Source organism: Lampris incognitus, chromosome 7 (genome assembly GCF_029633865.1).
Source record: "Lampris incognitus isolate fLamInc1 chromosome 7, fLamInc1.hap2, whole genome shotgun sequence".
NCBI classification, from domain to species: domain Eukaryota; kingdom Metazoa; phylum Chordata; class Actinopteri; order Lampriformes; family Lampridae; genus Lampris; species Lampris incognitus.
Window position 1 is genome coordinate 19,387,037 of NC_079217.1, and position 17,837 is coordinate 19,404,873.

The 17,837-nt window shown below is 46.6% G+C and overlaps 1 protein-coding gene across 2 annotated transcripts in view; it reads left to right on the plus strand.

The window, feature by feature from the left end:
• LOC130116020 (alpha-2-macroglobulin-P) overlaps window positions 1-17,837 on the plus strand; it is a 56,030-nt gene that overhangs the window by 25,770 nt on the left and 12,423 nt on the right. For both annotated transcript variants that reach the window (XM_056283935.1, XM_056283933.1), the window contains exons 22-26: window positions 12,860-12,911; window positions 14,302-14,385; window positions 14,636-14,812; window positions 15,540-15,621; window positions 16,882-17,038. In XM_056283935.1, coding sequence (XP_056139910.1) covers window positions 12,860-12,911; window positions 14,302-14,385; window positions 14,636-14,812; window positions 15,540-15,621; window positions 16,882-17,038 — 552 coding nt within the window. The remainder of the gene's footprint in view (window positions 1-12,859; window positions 12,912-14,301; window positions 14,386-14,635; window positions 14,813-15,539; window positions 15,622-16,881; window positions 17,039-17,837) is intronic.

Sequence of the window (17,837 nt, forward strand, 5' to 3'; positions counted from 1 at the left end):
CCTAGGAGTCTTCTTATCCCATATGAAAGGTAGAATTAGGCCGTCTATTTTTTTGAAAAATGTGTTGGGAAGAAAAATCGGTAGGCACTGAAAGAGATATAAAAATTTAGGGAGTGTGTTCATTTTAACAGAATTAATTCTCGCTACTAAAGAGAGGTGCATCACTGACCAGCGTTCAAAATCATCCTTAGTGCGGGTTAAAAGCGAGGAAAAGTTGGCCCGAAAAAGGTTTTCAAATCGACTCGTGACCTGTACACCAAGATAAGTGAAACAACTATGAGCAACTTTGAATGGCAAGGTATGTAATGGGAATTTTTCCGCGGTCACATTAAGCGGCATCAATTCGCTTTTACTGAGATTCAGTTTATACCCTGATAAATGACCAAAGGATGTAATAGTAGCAAGGGCAGCAGGAACAGAAACAGAAAGATTAGATGTGTATAGCAATAAGTCATCTGCATATAAAGACACCTTGTGCTCATGTCCGTATCTAACTATACCTTTGATAAGAGGATTGGAACGAAGTGCTATTGCAAGGGGTTCTATGGTGAGAGCAAACAATAAAGGGCTTAGAGGGCAACCCTGGCGTGTTGACCGTTGCAGAGGGAAACAGCCTGACTGAGTGTTATTAGTCCTGACAGAGGCTTGGGGGGACGCATACAGAAGTCTTACCCAAGTAGTGAATTTTGAACCAAAGCCGAATTTATTTAGTGTATAGAAAAGGTACTTCCACTCCACCCTGTCAAACGCCTTCTCCGCGTCCAGGGATATAATGGCCTCCGAGGTGTTGGTGTCAGAGGAATTGTACATGATATTAAATAGTCGCCTAAGATTGAAGAATGAATGTCTATTTCTAATAAATCCTGTTTGATCAGGAGAGATAATCGATGGGAGAACTGCTTCCAGGCGTGTTGCCAGAAGTTTGGCTAAAATCTTATAGTCAACATTTAACAGGCTAATTGGACGATATGATGCACATTCAAGAGGGTCTTTATTATTTTTAAGAATTAAACAGATAGTCGCTTGAGTGAGAGTCTGTGGAAGAATACCATTAACAAATGCTTCATTATACATTTCAATTAGAATAGGGGCTATTTTGGGGAAAAGCTTTTTATAAAACTCTGTCGAGTAACCGTCAGGCCCTGGGCTTCTCCCGGATTGAAGAGATTTGACAGCTCTAGACAGTTCTTCAACAGTGATTGGTTGTTCTAATTCTTTAACCAAATCCTGGTTGACTAAAGGTACATCAAGGGAGTGGAAGAAGTCATCAAATTCTGATGAATCAGCATCACTTTCAGAAGTATATAGAGACTGGTAGAAACTTCTGAACTCATCATTTATCTCCCTAGGGTCTAATGATATTCCGGATGATGTATGAATTTTGGGAATTTGATGTGATGATGAAACTTGACGCAACTTGTGTGCTAATAACTTACTGGCTTTGTCTCCCTGTTCATAGTAGGTGCTCCTAGACTTGACAAGCAGCTCAGTAACTTGATCTGTTAGCAAAGTGTAAAATTCTGCTTGCAAAGTTAAGCGCTCCTTATAAATATCTGGAGATGGTGAAACGGAATATGCGTTATCTAATTGGGCAATGCGGCATGTTAGCATGGACAATTTATCTTTTTTAAGTTTGTTCTCATGTGTGGTGTAGGAAATAATTTCACCTCTAAGATAAGCTTTCAAAGTTTCCCATAGGGTAGACGCAGAGATACCTGGGGTTCTATTTGTATCCATAAAAAAGTCAATTTGGGCCGAAGCAAAGTTAATAAAATTTTCGTTACTGAGTAATTGAGTGTTAAGCCACCAAGGCGGTCTCTGATTATTAGCTGTTTGAAAGACTACTCCCATAGTGACAGGGGCATGGTCCGAAACCACAATTGGATTATATAAGCACGAAGATATGGAATGGAGAAGTCTATCATCTACAAGGAAGTAGTCTATGCGCGTAAAAGTGTGGTGTACCGAAGAGAAAAAAGAGTATGCCCTCCCAGATGGATTAAATGTTCTCCAAGGGTCTGAAACAGCGAAATCAGACATATAGGTACGGACAACACCAGCTGAGGTGGATAAAGTAGTAGATTTAGTGGAGGATCGATCCAAATGTGGGTCCAACCAGCAGTTAAAGTCACCGCCTATGATCAGCATATGGGAGGACATATCAGGGAGTGTGGAGAAAACCGATTTGAAAAAATCACCATTGTCCCAATTAGGACCATAAACATTAACAAGAACCACCTTCGTATCGAATAACCTACCACTGACAATTACATATCTACCATTGGGATCAGCTATCACATTAGAACATGTAAAAGGTACTGATTTGTGAAGTAAGATAGCCACCCCTCTTGACCTACTCTGAAATGAGGAATGGAACACCTGACCCACCCATCTGCACCTAAGTATTGAGTGTTGTGATACCTTGAGATGAGTTTCTTGGAGGAAGATAATGTGAGCTTTCAACTGATGGAGGTGGTGGAGAACCCTACTGCGTTTAACTGGGTTGTTAATGCCCCTACAATTCCAAGTGAGAAAATTAAAACCATTCCCTCCAGCAGGATGAGCTACGTCAGGCTGAGTCATGTCTTAAGAGAGAGAGGACATGTTAAGGACAAGGCATAATGCAAATTAAATATTTTGGCTGACCTCAATAGTGCAAATTCAAAAAACAAAAACAAGTGACAAAACACAAGAAAACAAAACACAAATACAGAAGGAAAAAAACCCTCCCACAAAATCCCTCTTGCCGAAGCATCTCCCCAACTGAGATGCAAGCAAACCCCTAAATACAAAAAACCTTTAGAGCAACGCATACCAACTTAGCTAGCTTACTCTTAGCTACCTGAGATTTGTGACCATTGAACTAGAATAAAGCAAATGTGCATAAGTCGGTCTCCAATAACATTAGAACCCGAGGAAAACTAACTCAGTTAAGAGAGGTACAAAATCTATAAAGTGGCAAAATTGAACTTCAACCATGTAAACAACCAAATACTGGCAGTGCAGGCAGCTCAGATCAAAACAAAATGAAATGAGAATGACACAAATAGTAGGCAGTAATGTAAGTGGAATAAAATATATCTCCACATTATATCACCTTAATGTGAGTAGTCCGCTGTATACTCATCAACATGTATTGAAAATAAAAATAAAAAACCCACTACATTCAAGTGTCAACAATGAGCACTGCAAGGCTAGCTTCACTCTCCAACATGTACTGAAAATAAAAAAACAGCTGCGTTCAAATGTCAACAATGAGCACTGCAAGACCAACTTCACTAGCTAATCTGCCTACCAGCTGGCCCGCTAACTAGCCTGCTAACCAGACCAGCCAACTGATATTTTGAGCTACAGACCCGGCGGTGGCATGACAGCTTTTTTCACCCTGTTTTTGATGAAATCGGCCGCAACAGCCGGGTCCTCAAACCTGTGTGTGGAGCTGTCCGGCAGGGTCAGTCTCAGAACCGCAGGGTAGATGAGACCATACTTCACGCCGGGACAGGCGCGCAGCTGGCGCTTCACATCTCCGAAGCTAGCTCGCTTCTTGGCCACAGCCGTGGTGTAGTCCGGAAATATCGAGACTCTTCTGCCCTTGTAGAGGAGAGGAGACGCATCTCCAGATCTCTTCAGCATGTCGTTCCGGACGTGAAAGAAATGCACCCTGATGACAAATGGTCGCGGAGGTTCACCCTCCCGGGGTCGGCTCCGCAGGGTGCGATGGGCCCGGTCTAGCAGCGGCTTCTCATCCAGGCCGAGCAGCTCCTGAAGCAGCCCGGCTACGAATTCTGTCGGTCGCGGGCCCTCCATTCCCTCCGGTATTCCCAGAAGACGGATGTTGTTCCTCCGCATTCTACCTTCCAGGTCCTCGCATCTGTTGTCCAGGTATGTCACCCTAGTTGTTAGTGAGCCGACGTTCGCCTCTAGCTCGGTAATCCGAGTGCTGTGATCTGTAGCACTGCGCTCCAGCTCCGATAAAACGACTCCATGTGCGTCGAGTTTATTCTGGATCCTCTCGATAGATCTTTTAAGCTCGTCTTTGACCAGTATCATCTCTGATCTGAGAGTGGTAGCTGAAGTGTCAATCTTACTGAAAATATCGGTTTTGAGGGAGCCCATCATGGATTGTAGCATTTCCGCGGTCAGTACTGTCATGCTGTCAGCACTAGCTGTAGCACCCGATGTTGGGAGCGGATCAGATTCAGGAGAGGGCGCAGGCTTATTGCGGCCTGCTCTTGCAGACTCCGTTTTCGGTCGATTAGATGTCATTTCACCTTCAAAGTCCTCAAATATAGTGTGAATCGTTTGAAGGACTCTTTAGACGCTTGACCACCAAAGACATGCACGATTTAGCGAGATTAAATATATAAATTTGGTCACTAACTCAGGAGCAATAGAGAAACGTGTCCTACATCCTCGACGTCCCGGCCACGCCCCCCTCCCTGCAGTCAGTTGAAGAGGTCACTTAGATGAGTGATGAAACGTTTCTCTCAATAAACGTTGTGTCCGGATGAACTGATTCAACTTTCTGTGATTTCCTTACCTGGATTATTAAGCATGCATAACGACAACATGTCGCATTGTTTGCAAGTCTCATTCCATTTATTTACAGTATCTCCCCTGTAAATTTGTACAAACTCAACCCCCCCCCCCGTATGTTTCTTTTTGTAATCAAGAAAAAAGGCACAGCTAGAACTTTTCTAAAGTCAAACTTTAGATTCCAGTAACATTATTTCTTAGACACGCACACAGATGAAGTCTCATCTCTAGAAAATGTGAGTGTCTCTCGACCCCGAGGCCGGTTGGCCATTTCACCCTGTTTTTGGTCAGAGGGAAAAGTGACAGGGTCGTGAACCTTCAGTTTGGAGCATCTGTGGTTTCTCAGTGAGGAACTGGTTTCGATGTTGTGCAGAACTTAAAAACGCACAGTCATTCAGGGATTGTGTTGTCCGTCAGCGTGATGGATGGGGTTGTAAAAATTCTCTGTCTGTTTTAACTTGTCACATATGTTTTCATGTTTACTGACATTATGCTTTGCATTGCATTTATGTGTATATGTGGAGTATAATGATTTACACCAGTGACACAATAGGCCTTACCAGGGTTGTGCTTAGCAAAAATTTAATTAAAAAAAAAACCCAACATTTTATTCATACTGAAATCTTGCGAGCGTGTATAGGCAATCTTGAAGTGCTTTTGAATGCTACACAGACGGCAAAATAACTCTCTACCATGTAGGGTTACCACATGATAATTGTGTAGCAAAGAGCCTTATTTGTATACCATTTTTCAATCGTAAATAACTCTTTTCTAATTTGGTAAATGACAGCAAATTCCCAGTTAACGCATCCCCTGCTATTATTTTTTTTATGCATGACCAAAAGTTTTTTTGTATTAATTGCCCTTATTTGATCATCTATTTTATCCATTATTTATTAATATTATATTTATTGTTTATCATTATTATTAATATTTATTGATATAATTTATTATTTTTTTCTATTATCCGGTATTATCTATATCAGGGGTGCCTACTACGTTGATCGCGATCTACTGGTCGATCACGAAGGCAGTGCTGGTAGATCTCCATGACATTCCAAAAAAACTTTTTTTTTCCAAGACATTAGCCTATCATCTGTCCTCCATTTGGCATTTGCCTTTTGATTGACATAAAGGACGGCCAGTCTGCTGTTGCCTAAAACCAAAGATTCTAGAGCGGAACCTAAAACTTTGTTACATTAGGTTACCATAACAACCAGAGCCCTTCTCTAACGTACCTTGAAGTTCACATGCCCACAACGTGAGCTAATGCAGAACTGCATCGAGCTAGCTAGTTCAACTCTAAAAAAAACTACCCAAAAGTGAAACAAAACAAAAATGAGTGGGGGAGCCGGACCTAGCAAGAAACAAAAAACGTACCATTTCCATGTGGAATGGGAGGAGGACTTTTTTTTCACCATGTCTTATTCCAAATGCGTTTGTCTCATCTGTCAGTCTAGCATTGCTATCCCAAAAAAAAGGAAATGTGGAGAGGCACTTTCGAACTGTTCATAAAAACTATGACAATGACTTCCCTCTGAAAAGCGAGCTGAGAAAGATAAAGGTGAGGGAACTAAAATCGCAGTTAATTATGCAGCAGTCACTTTTCACGCAGCCACATTCAAAGGCAAAGGCAGCCACCGAAGCATCTTTACGGGTGAGTCACTCCATCATTAAGCATAAGAAGGCCTTCCAAGATGGAGAGATGATGAAAGAGGCCTTCCTTGAGGCAGCAGATTCGTTGTTTCGGGACTTTAAAAACAAATCAGAAATAATATCTTCAATCAAAGCTCTCCAGTTATCAAGAGATTCCGTCACAAGGCGCTGTGAAGTGATGGGCGATGATTTGACACAGCAGCTTTGGAGGGACATCGTTGACTGTGAGTGTTTCTCACTACAATTGGACGAGTCTATGGACATAAGTGATACGGCCCAATTGTGCATTTTCATTCGGATGGTGTTTCAAGATATGACCGCAAAAGAGGAGCTGTTAACAATACTACCCATGAAGGAACACATGCGAGGAGAGGACATTTTTCAGATCTTCAAAAACTTTGTGGATAAAACCCAGCTCCCAGTGTGTAAACTGGTGTCAATCACCACGGACGGTGCACCTGCTATGGTGGGCCGCTCCAATGGATTTATTGCCAAGTGCAGGGAGGACGATGCTTTCCCGGACTTCCTTAATTACCATTGCATGATACACCTATTGTATTTAGAAATCACGTCAGGACACAGCGCTGTCGCTCGACACAACCGCTACGTTGCATTCTTTATTTAGCCTGACACAGCATCACAGGCAGACCCGATCAAACAACCCAGAGCCCGCAGGCATCACCAATCAATCCCAGCACAATAGAACAGCACCAAATCAAATGCAGCACTGTCGATGTGTGCAGACATAACATTCCCCCCCCCCCCCCGGCAGGATTTCAAACATGAAAGGGTGACACAAAGTCCTCTAGGTGGCCAGGGCGTAAACGTGTGCGAACAGGTCGCAGGGCGGCCTGAGGCTGGGCAGGCCGAGGTGGGGAGGGAGAAGGCAGGGGAAGCTGAGGCCCAGGAATGTCTGGGGCCCGTGTAGGAGCTGCATGAAGCCCCGGGGCGTCTCGCCATGCCGAGGGAATGGCTAAAGTTGTGTCACCAGCTGTGTGTGGCGGAGCTGACACCTTCCGTAGACGACTGGAGTGCCACCGAGTGCCATCGCTGAGGAGGTAAGTGGCTGGGCCCAGCTGACGGGTGACTTGGAGAGGAGAGGACCAGTATGAAGCCATTTTGTTGTCCCTGTGAGGCCTGCGGACCCTGACCCAGTCTGACACATTGATGTCTGGCACCCTGGTTCGTTTTGACTGGTCAAACCGTTGCTTCATCCGCGTCTGCTGACGAGTGACTGAGGCTCTGACCCCAGAGGGAGGTGCCTGGGGTGTGGAGGGGCGGAGCCTGTCAAGGGGCATGCACAGTTCCTGGCCTAGCATGAGAGAGGCTGGGGAGACGCCTGTGGTCGAGTGCTGTGTGGCCCGATAGTGCAGCAGAGTGTGACGGATGGCCTGCGTGAAAGAGCACCCTTGGGCCATGTGTGCTCTGAGGCCGTTCTTCAGTGACTGCTGAAAATGTTCAACGCTGCCATTGGCCTGGGGGTGGTAGTACGCAGTGCGTATATGATGGATGCCCTTGCTTTCGAGATAAGCAGTGAACTCAGCAGAGACCAGCTGAGGGCCGTTGTCAGTGGTGATGGTCCTTGGGAGGCCCCAGCGAGAGAAAAGAGAGTCCAGGAAGTCGATGATGGTCTGTGAGGTCACAGTGCCGGAAGTGGTGAGTTCAGGCCATTTTGAGTGTAGATCGTAGGCGACCACCATGAAGCGTTGGTGGTGGGGAACTCCATGGATCTCACCACAAATGTCCAACTGCAGGTGTTCCCAGGGCTGAGAGGGCCAGGCGAGAGGTTGCAGGGGTGGGGGAGCCTGGTGGCCAGTCTTGCCACTCACAAGGCAGGCAGAACAGTCCTTCACCAGAGCCTCAATATCTCTGTCTATCCCCGGCCACCACACCAGGTCTCGGCAGCGCTGTTTCAGTTTCACAATGCCCAGGTGGCCTTCATGCGCCATATTCAAAACACGTGCACGGAGAGCAGCTGGGACCACTGTGCAAAACCCACGTGCCACGCAGGTGTCGTTCCAGCAGGAGAGCTCCTGTCTGACTCGGACGAACGCAGCCAGCTCCTCTGGGACCTTGTGAGGCCAGCCGTTCTGGATGTAGGTACGGAGCTGGGAGAGGACAGGGTCCTGTTCGGAGGCTGCCCTCAGCTTCTGCAGAGAGACAGTGGCCTGAAGGGGTGTGTGTAGCATTTGGACAATGTCCTTTTCCACACAGTCAGTGTCTGTCTGTGGAGCTGGGGTGGAGACAGAGCGAGAGAGCAGGTCGGCGACAACATTGTCTCTGCCTGGGGTGAACTGCAGGCTGAAGTTGTACTGGCGGAGGCGGTCAGACCAGCGGTGCAACCTCAGGGGTTTGTGGCCTGTCCCAGATGTGGACAGCAGCGCTGTCAGGGCCTGGTGATCTGTCCTGAGGGTGAAGGAGCGGCCATAGAGGTAGAGTTGCCACCTTTCACAAGCCCAGATACAGGCTAACGCCTCACGCTCACCCGCGGAGTACCGCTGCTCGGTCAGGTTGAGGGCAAGGGGAGGCGAAGGCGATGGGCTTCTCCACACCGTGCTGGGTTTGAGACAGCACAGCCCCTATCGCTGTGGCTGATGCGTCACAGGTCACGAAGGTGGAGCTGGAGATGTCGAAGTGAGCCAACACTGGTGGTGAAGTCAGTTGAGTCTTGAGATCATGCACAGCGTCACTGCATGCCTGTGACCACACCCATGGCTCGTCCTTACGCAGCAGCTGGCGCAGGGGGGCTGTGGTCGCAGAGTACTGGGGAAGAAACCTCAGGTAGTAACTTGGCATACCCAGGAAGGAGGCGACCTGGGCGGCCGAGCTGGGCTCGGGGATGGCCTGAATGGCGTCCACGTTGGATTGTAGTGGAGTTACACCGCTCGCTGACAGCCAGAACCCCACGAACTCGATGGCTGGCACAGAGAGGACACATTTCTCAGCATTGAGAGTTTGCTTGTGCTTGGACAGGGCTGCGAAGACCATGTTGAGGCGCTTGTCGTGAATTTCACTGGTGGGCCCGTGTACCACTATATCGTCCAGATAAATGGCCACGCCCAGTATGCCAGCCAGCACAGAGACCATGATTTTCTGGAAGCAGCTAGGGGCGGAGCTGAGTCCGAAAGGCATCCTGGTGTAGCGAAACACTCCTGCATGTGTCACAAAGGCTGTGAGGTTGCGGCTGCTGGGGTGGAGGGGCACCTGTAAGTACCCCTGTCTGAGGTCGAGCTTGGAGAACACCTCAGAGCCATAGAACTGAGCAGTGAGTTCTTCTGAGGTGGGCAGTGGATACTTATGAGGGACCACTGCCTTATTTACTGCACGTAGATTGACGCAGACACGCAGGCCCCCCGACTTCTTCTTAGCCACCACGAGGTTTGAGACCCAAGGTGACGCGTCCACCGGTTCAATGATGCCAGCTTCCAGCAGTTGTTGCAGCTCGGCGGAGACCCCATCACGGAGAGCCAATGGGATGCGGCGCAGTGGTTGGATGACAGATTTCACAGCAGGGTTGAGGAGAGGTTGATGGGCGAAGGCGGAGAGGCAGCCCAGCCCCATAAACAGCGATGGCCACTTTTGCTGCCAAGGTGTGGCAACAGTCAGGATTGCTGCCCCCCTTGTGTCTAAGAGGGAGAACCCCAGAGCACAGAACAGGTACAAGCCCATCAGGTTGGCCCCACGGCGTGCCACATGAAAAACTGCAGTGGGCACCAGCTTGGTTCCATAGCGGACAGTCACTTGGAGAGAGCCAACCAGATCGATTTTGGAGTCACCATACCCACAGAGGACAGCTGAGGGTGCGGACAGTGGCAGTGAACTGAAAAATTGACTGTAGGTATCAACATTCAGGAGAGACACACCTGCACCGGTGTCCAACAGCAGGGGGATGCACACATCATTAATGTTGACTGTGCATGATTTGAATGACACTGGCCCAGAGCTCACCTTGTGAATGACGGCGGTTGAAGACTGGGGGGGGTGTGGCCCTCTGACCCAGCCGGGGAAGATCGACAGACGTTGGCAAAGTGATTTTGCTTACCGCAGCTACGGCATGTCTGGCCACGGGCAGGGCAGTTCTGAGCCCTTGAAACATGAGACCGAGACCCACAGTTACCACAGGACTGTTGAGGGCGGGGCCGAGAACGCCGTCGTTGCAGTTGCAAGACGTCCCCAGTGGAGTCGGCGCCCGCCTCGCTCTGGCTGGGTTGCATCTCGAGGGGCAGCCGTGAGTAGAGGGAGGAGTCGTTGGCAGCTTGACTGGAGGTGGCCACTTGCTGTGTATTTAGCACAGCAGCACACTCAGCTGCTCCCTCAACCTGTAGTGCGATGGTAATTGCTCTGGACAGCAGCAGATCGTCTTTTTCCAGAAGGAGAGTCTCACGCACCTTTGCGTTGTTGGTGTGTTCGATTAGCTGGTCGCGAACCATCTCGTCCTGAAGCGCGCCAAACTTGCATGAGCTAGCTAGCCCTCGCAAATAAGCTACGTACTGCTGCACAGACTCACCAGGCAGTTGGTGTCACTGACGGAATATAAATCGCCGAAGGAGGGCACTCTGTGGAGCAGCGAAATGGGTGCTCATAAGTCCCACAGCTTCGTCAAAGCTTGTGACGTTCCCCAGAGTCCCGAGCACACGATGACCCTCTGCTCCCAAGCAGTGTAGCAACAAAGCCGTCTTCCTAGCCTGGCTCACGTCGTCGAGCCCTGAGGCGATGATGTTATTTTCAAAACTATGTAGGCAGCGAGTCCATGGTACCGGAGGCTCGCCAGGTAATGCCAGGAAGGGAGCAGGTGGTGGGAGAGAGATATCAGCCATCCTCGTCGCCAATATTGTATTTAGAAATCACGTCAGGACACAGCGCTGTCGCTCGACACAACCGCTACGTTGCATTCTTTATTTAGCCTGACACAGCATCACAGGCAGACCCGATCAAACAACCTAGAGCCCGCAGGCATCACCAATCGATCCCAGCACAATAGAACAGCACCAAATCAAATGCAGCACTGTCGATGTGTGCAGACATAACAACACCAACAAGCATTATGCGCAAAAATGCTAAAAATGAAAGAGATCACGGATGTGGCAACCAAAATCGCCTGTTCTATTCGAGCGAGGTCTCTTCAAAGACGGTTGTTTCGTACACATTTGGAAGAGGCCGACTGTAACTACTCTGGCCTCTTGCTACACACTGATGTGAGATGGCTTAGTAGAGGGAGATTCTTGCAGAGATTTCGAGAGCTCTGTCCGGAGATTAAGGAGTTTCTCCTTATCACTAAACATGCGGAACACAAGCAACTTAATGACAATCAGTGGCTGCTAGACTTGGCCTTTTTAACTGATTTAACCAACATGTTGAACGAGCTTAATTTAGAGCTGCAAGGAAAAGACAAAAGCGTGGTAAACATGATCAGCTCAGTTAACGCTTTCAAACGGAAAATGCAACTTCTGTCCTCAAAGTTGCAGCGCCATGATTTGGGAAACTTCCGAAACCTCGCAGCAGAGCTGGAGAAGCAAGGGAGGGCGTGTGCACAACTTGACAGTGCACGCTACACAGAGCAGATTGAAAATGTCCGGTCAGACTTTGACAAACGGTTTCAAGACTTTGCTTTGCTTAAGCCAATCGCTACATTTATGTGCTACCCATTTGGGGAAGATACAGAGGTGGATTCCCTCGCCTCAAAAATGGCAACACTGTTTCACCTGAACTCGTCCGCAGTGGAGGATGAGATGCTGACAGTACAGGCTGACATTCAGCTTAAGTCCAGGGCGCATGGAGAGTTTTGGAGCTTACTTACAGAGGACAAGTACCCAAACATGAGGAAATGCGCAACCTCCTTGACGGCATTATTCGGCTCTACTTATTTGTGTGAGTCAGCCTTTTCTCACATGAAGATTATCAAGTCCAAATACCGTTCCACCATGACAGATGATCATTTGGAGGCCTGCTTGAGGCTGGCTACCAGCAGCTACTGTCCAAACTATGCAACCCTGTCTGACTCCCTCCAGTGCAGGTCATCCTCAGAGTAGAGAGGTAGAGATCACAAATCTATTTAACACAGCTGTAAAGGTTCATGCAGTGATGCAATTTCAACATAGTGTAGTAGCAAATGCTTGGTATGATTATTGCCTGTGTAAGGTTCAATATAAATGCAAATCCATTGCAATACTGTATATGTAACACAACATGTATATAAATACACACACTGCATATAAATGTTCATATATATGTAAAACGTATTGAGTATTTTTATTATTTTTAATATGAGTAGATCATTTTGACCTGGTCATTTTAAAAGTAGCTCACGAGTCAAAAAATTGTGGGCACCCCTGATCTATATATTCTCCAGCTGCAGGGTTAGCAGGTGAAATCAATAAGAGGTCATAGTTAACACCCTCATGCACCTGCTGAGACTTTTCATGGAAACACCAGCTGTCCTTAATAATTGTGTATTCTTCTTGTATTTTGTATATTGTATTGTGTATTTCTTGTATTTTATATATTGTATTGTGTATTGTTGTGTATTTGTAAAGCCAAATTATCAGCGCTTTGCTGTACCAGGCTTAACGATTAAAGCTGCAAACTCTCCCTTCTGATCACCAGCTCTTCTTTGGTAAAGTCAATGTCATTCACTGATCTACATTTCTCTGCGTGTCTTCTTCTTCAGGCCGAAGGAACACCGCAGACGGTCAGCCACAACGCCCTCCTCTGCCCCGCAGGTCTGCATGCCAACACAACCTGTATCAAAGAGCACTCTCCATATCAGAAAGCTTTTGGATACCAGCGTCTGAGCCTTTTCTTAAACTAGTCTGGTTCACTGCTGAGATGCATGATAAACACCATGGGTGTGCGTGTGCGTATGCGTTTGTGTGTGAGTGTGATGTCCCATCGCAGATGCCTCTGTTCCAGCGGGAGGTTAAAGCACTTAAGCCTTTGAATGTTGGGGGTGATTGATTCCTCTCTGAGTGAGCAACTCATCATCACTGAGATGCATTTGTTCCTGTCAGATAGGAGATAACCTTGTCATTCAACAGATGCCTCATGTAATACTTTGTTGTCTCAGGGCTTGACCCCTGATGGCAGAAACGGAAGACTGCATGGTTCGGAGGATAAAATGGGGACCATGCTACAATACATTTTTTTTTTTTTGGCTGGTTTATCTCATGAGATGATTGCAAGCCTTGCTTTTTCACATGATGTGACAACTGTTTAATAGAATCAACCAAGTGAAATTCAATATGTACATGCAGATGTGAATGGCCTGTATTGATGGCTAATATATTTTTTTTTCCCCACACTCACATTTAGAGTTTCACTCTGTAACACAAGATATCCACCGTCGAGTTTTTAAAAGGATAGGTTCACTATTTTTGAATCTAGAACTCATTAAAATTTCCAGGGGTCATCATCTAGAATCATTAGGACAAAACTTCACCAGTCAGGCATCCGGGCAGCATAGCGGTCTATTCCATTGCCTATTTACATGGGGATCACATGTGCAAATCCCTGTGTTACCTCTTGCTTGGTTGGGCGTCCCTACAGACACAATTGGCCATGTCTGCAAGTGGGAAGCCGGATGTGGGTATGTGTCCTGGTCGCTGCACTAGCGCCTCCTCTGGTCTGTCGGGGCGCCTGTTGAGGAGGGAGGGGGAACTGGGGAGAATGGCATGATCCTCCCATGCACTACGTCCCCCTGGCGAAACTCCACTGTCAGGTGAAAAGAAGTGGCTGGCGACTCTGCATGTATCGGAGGAGACGTGGTGGTCTGCAGCCCTCCCTGGGTCGGCAGAGGGGGGTGGAGCAATGACCAGGACAGCTCGGAAGAGTGGGGTAATTGGCCAAGTACAATTGGGGAGAAAAAGGGGGGGGGGATTTCACCAGTCACTTCAGAATTGAGAAACACACCACTTGGTTGAATCTTTTCACTGCGTTTTTAATCACAGCCCAATGAGGCAAGCATTTATGCACTTGAGAACAGTCTAGAACAAAAATGAACCTATCCTTTAACACTTAGCTAAATGAAATGTTTGCTGACACATGAAAGTCAAAGATATCTGGTTTCTCTCTGCTCATATACCAGCGAAGTAAACTCTCCTTGTTGTTCATTAGAGGGACCAGTAGAGAAGAACATCTCTCTCGTGCTCCCGGAGATGATTGTGGAAGGCTCTGCAAAGGCCGCCGTCTCTGTGCTGGGTATGTAATGCTAACAGGGTTTTCTCTTGTTCCTCTGTCTCGCACACATCATCACAAACACACATACTCACACAGTAAGTCTACTTAAGCTATGACCAAACCCGCTCTGCATAGCATCCTGCTGTGTATACCCAGCGTGTTATTGGCTGAAATTGATATTGAGACCATTTTTTTTTCAAATTCTGATATTTCAGTCCAAACCCGAACTCTCCATACTCAGTTTCTCATCATGTTCCCCTGGTTCCTCCAGGTGACCTGATGGGCCGGGCCACGAAGAACTTGGACAAGCTTTTAGCCATGCCTTATGGCTGTGGCGAGCAGAACATGGTGCTGTTCGCACCCAACATCTACATCCTCAATTACCTGCGCAGCACCGGTCAGCTCACCAAGGAGATTCAGGACAAGGCAACACATTTCTTGGAGAGTGGTGAGTCTCTGAAAAAGCAGATAGGGTGACTCAGTGATTCGAGAGAGACGTTCCCGGTTATTAAAAAAAAACTCACATCCCGCTTTAGTGGAGCTGTTCTCAAATAAGGACTTTCGTTAATTGCCGAAAATGGAAATGACAAATATTAAACTAGAACACTGTCTCGTTTTTTTTGCTCAGTTTAAGTGAACTGTGAATAAAACAGATTCTTAAGTCCGGGTAGCATAGCAGTCTATTCAGTTGTCTACCAACACGGGGTTTGGTGGTTTGAATCCCTTTGTTACCTCCGGCTTGGTCGGGCGTCCCTACAGGCACAATTGGCCATGTCTGCGGGTGGGAAGCCGGATGTGGGTATGTATCCTGGTCGCTGCACTAGCGCCTCCTCTGGTCAGTCGGGGTACCTGTTCAGGGGGGAAGGGAACTGGGGGGAATAGCGTGAGCCTCCCACGCGCTACGTTCCCCTGGCGAAACTCCTCACTGTCAGGTGAAAAGAGGCGGCTGGCGACTCCACGTGTATATCGGAGGAGACATGTGGTAGTCTGCAGCCCTCCCCGGATCGGCAGAGGGGGGTGGAGCAATGACAGGACCGCTCAGAAGAGTGGGGTGATTGGCTGGATACAATTGGGGAGAAAAAAAGGGGGGGGTATCCAATAAAGAAAAAAAAAGAAAAGAAATCATTATCAAGTTTTACTTTAAGGATGTGCTCATTTGTCCGTGCACATTGTAGGATACCAGAGGGAGCTCAACTACAAACATGATGACGGGTCCTACAGCGCCTTTGGCAAGAGTGATGGATCTGGCAACACCTGGTTAGTACCAGCAGAAGTTTCTCCCCCAGATGTCAAATCTTTCTTATTAACATGAAGTATTATTCAAGGCAAAATGCTCTTTTAGCTTGGCTTATAAACAGTTGGGGGGGGGGTGTCAGTCAGTGATCCTATAGGAACCTCAGTATTTATGCAGCTGTGTGCAAATGTATTTCTACCTCATTAAACCCACAAACTTCATTTTGGCGAAGATGAGCTTTTTAAACAACGTGTTGACTTTATGTATCCTTTCTTCTTTTTTGGGGGCGGGGGGTTAGGACGTTTGCAGCTTTGGTGTTCATTTGCACATTTTCAATACAAAATGGGGCAAGAATTGGTCTTTTGCTGACATGCTGCCAAATACATCGATTTTCATTTCAAACTACAGCGGGTTCAATGTGCAGGGTCTTTTATATATTTGTTCATCCACTTTTCAAAAAGTGTTTTGAAATCTCAAAAGTGGGGAAAAAAATGCATAATATGACCTGTCAAATGTCTTGGTTATACAGAATCGATGCATTATATCGAGTGATGTGACATATATGTCACTGTACGGCTCCCGTGATGCACGTGTGAATATCTCGTGTGTGCATAACCGTTCATAGAACATGGTTGCACTGTGCCTAATGACTAGTATACATCTTGATCCCAGTGCCAGGTAGACCTCAGTTTGTAAAGTGCTTTGAGTGGCTGTTGCATCTGGAAAAGCGCTATATAAAATGCAACTTCATCGATTGATTGATTGATATAATACTTTTTACAATTTGTACAATTTTTTTTTCCTTTTTACAAATTTTTTTCCAATACTTTTTTTTTAGTGTTTTGGTTATTATGATACACATATATGAGGTGTTACAGGTATTATTTCACGAATTACTGACAGCTGACCATTTGAATGTCCTCACTGACATTTAATTTAACATGCCTAGATTAGAGTCTATTGCATACCCACTCCAGCACTGTTTTTTTTTTTTTTTTTTGCCTGCCTTTCTGAATGACTCTGAGGCATAAGATCATATTGTGTTATACTGTAAGTGCAGGCTAGGACAAGGGCCCAGCGTTGGTGTGAGGCAGGAGGTGTTTTGCTGACGGAGCTTGTTATGTAATTGTCCTGAGGCAGGGTTCATGTAGGGGCTACCAACACCATTAGTCATGGTTGATTTTGTTCTCTGAGCATGTGTGCGTGTGTGTGCGTGTGTGTGTGTGTGTGTGTGTGTGTGTGTGTGTGTGTGTGTGTGTGTGTATATACGTGTGGTTGTCCAGGCTGACTTCTTTTGTGATGAAGTCATTTGGTGAGGCAAGGCAGTTCATCTTTGTGGACCCCAAGCACATCTCAGATGCCAGCATGTGGCTGGCCAGCCACCAGCGGAAAGATGGCTGCATCAACTCCGTGGGGAAGCTCTTTCACAACGGCATGAAGGTAATAAGACCAACGTGGCTGAAGTTGGCGATGCAGACTGGTGAAAATGAAGGGACAAAGATACATCTTCCGAACTTGGTGGCAGATCGTCCGAATTTCCATCTTTTGGATGCAAAGATTTGTAGAAATGGTGGAAAGGGACATTTATAGATACCATTTTCGAAGGGGAATCGGCTTCACAAACATGTCATTACAACCAAGAGCAGTATGCGCTCATTAGATGAAAATGGAAATTTATTTAGGTGAGGTGGATGCGTGAAGGTAGGAGAGAATCCTTGGCAACTGTCGGGAATTGCACACATTCATTCTCTCTGTTTCTCTCTCCTACTCTCACTTACACACACATGCATACATATACATACATATACATACATGCATACATATGTGCGTGCATGCATGCATGCATACATGCATACGTACAGCCCCAGAAAAAAAACGCCCAAACAAGTTATCACAAACCACCTCCTGAAGCTCGCCCACACTTTCCCCGTATACTCCCAACCAGTCCTGACAACTGTGTGCCGAAGAGCAGAACACTTATATCCACAGGGCTTGTTCTTGTTGTCTTACTTGCAGGGTATGAGCACAGCAAATTTGATCAAGCCTCTGCTGAAAATGGCAATGGCAGTGAAGTTAAAACATAATGACAACCCTGGCATATCTTTTGTCTTTGGTCAGACAAGAGTTTGTTTTTCTCCCAATTTGGTCTTATGCTCACCTTTTTTTTTCTTTTTTTTTTTTCTTCTGACTGAGACGAAAGAAAGAGGTTGAGCTCACTTTAGTAGAGTTGGTGCTAAAC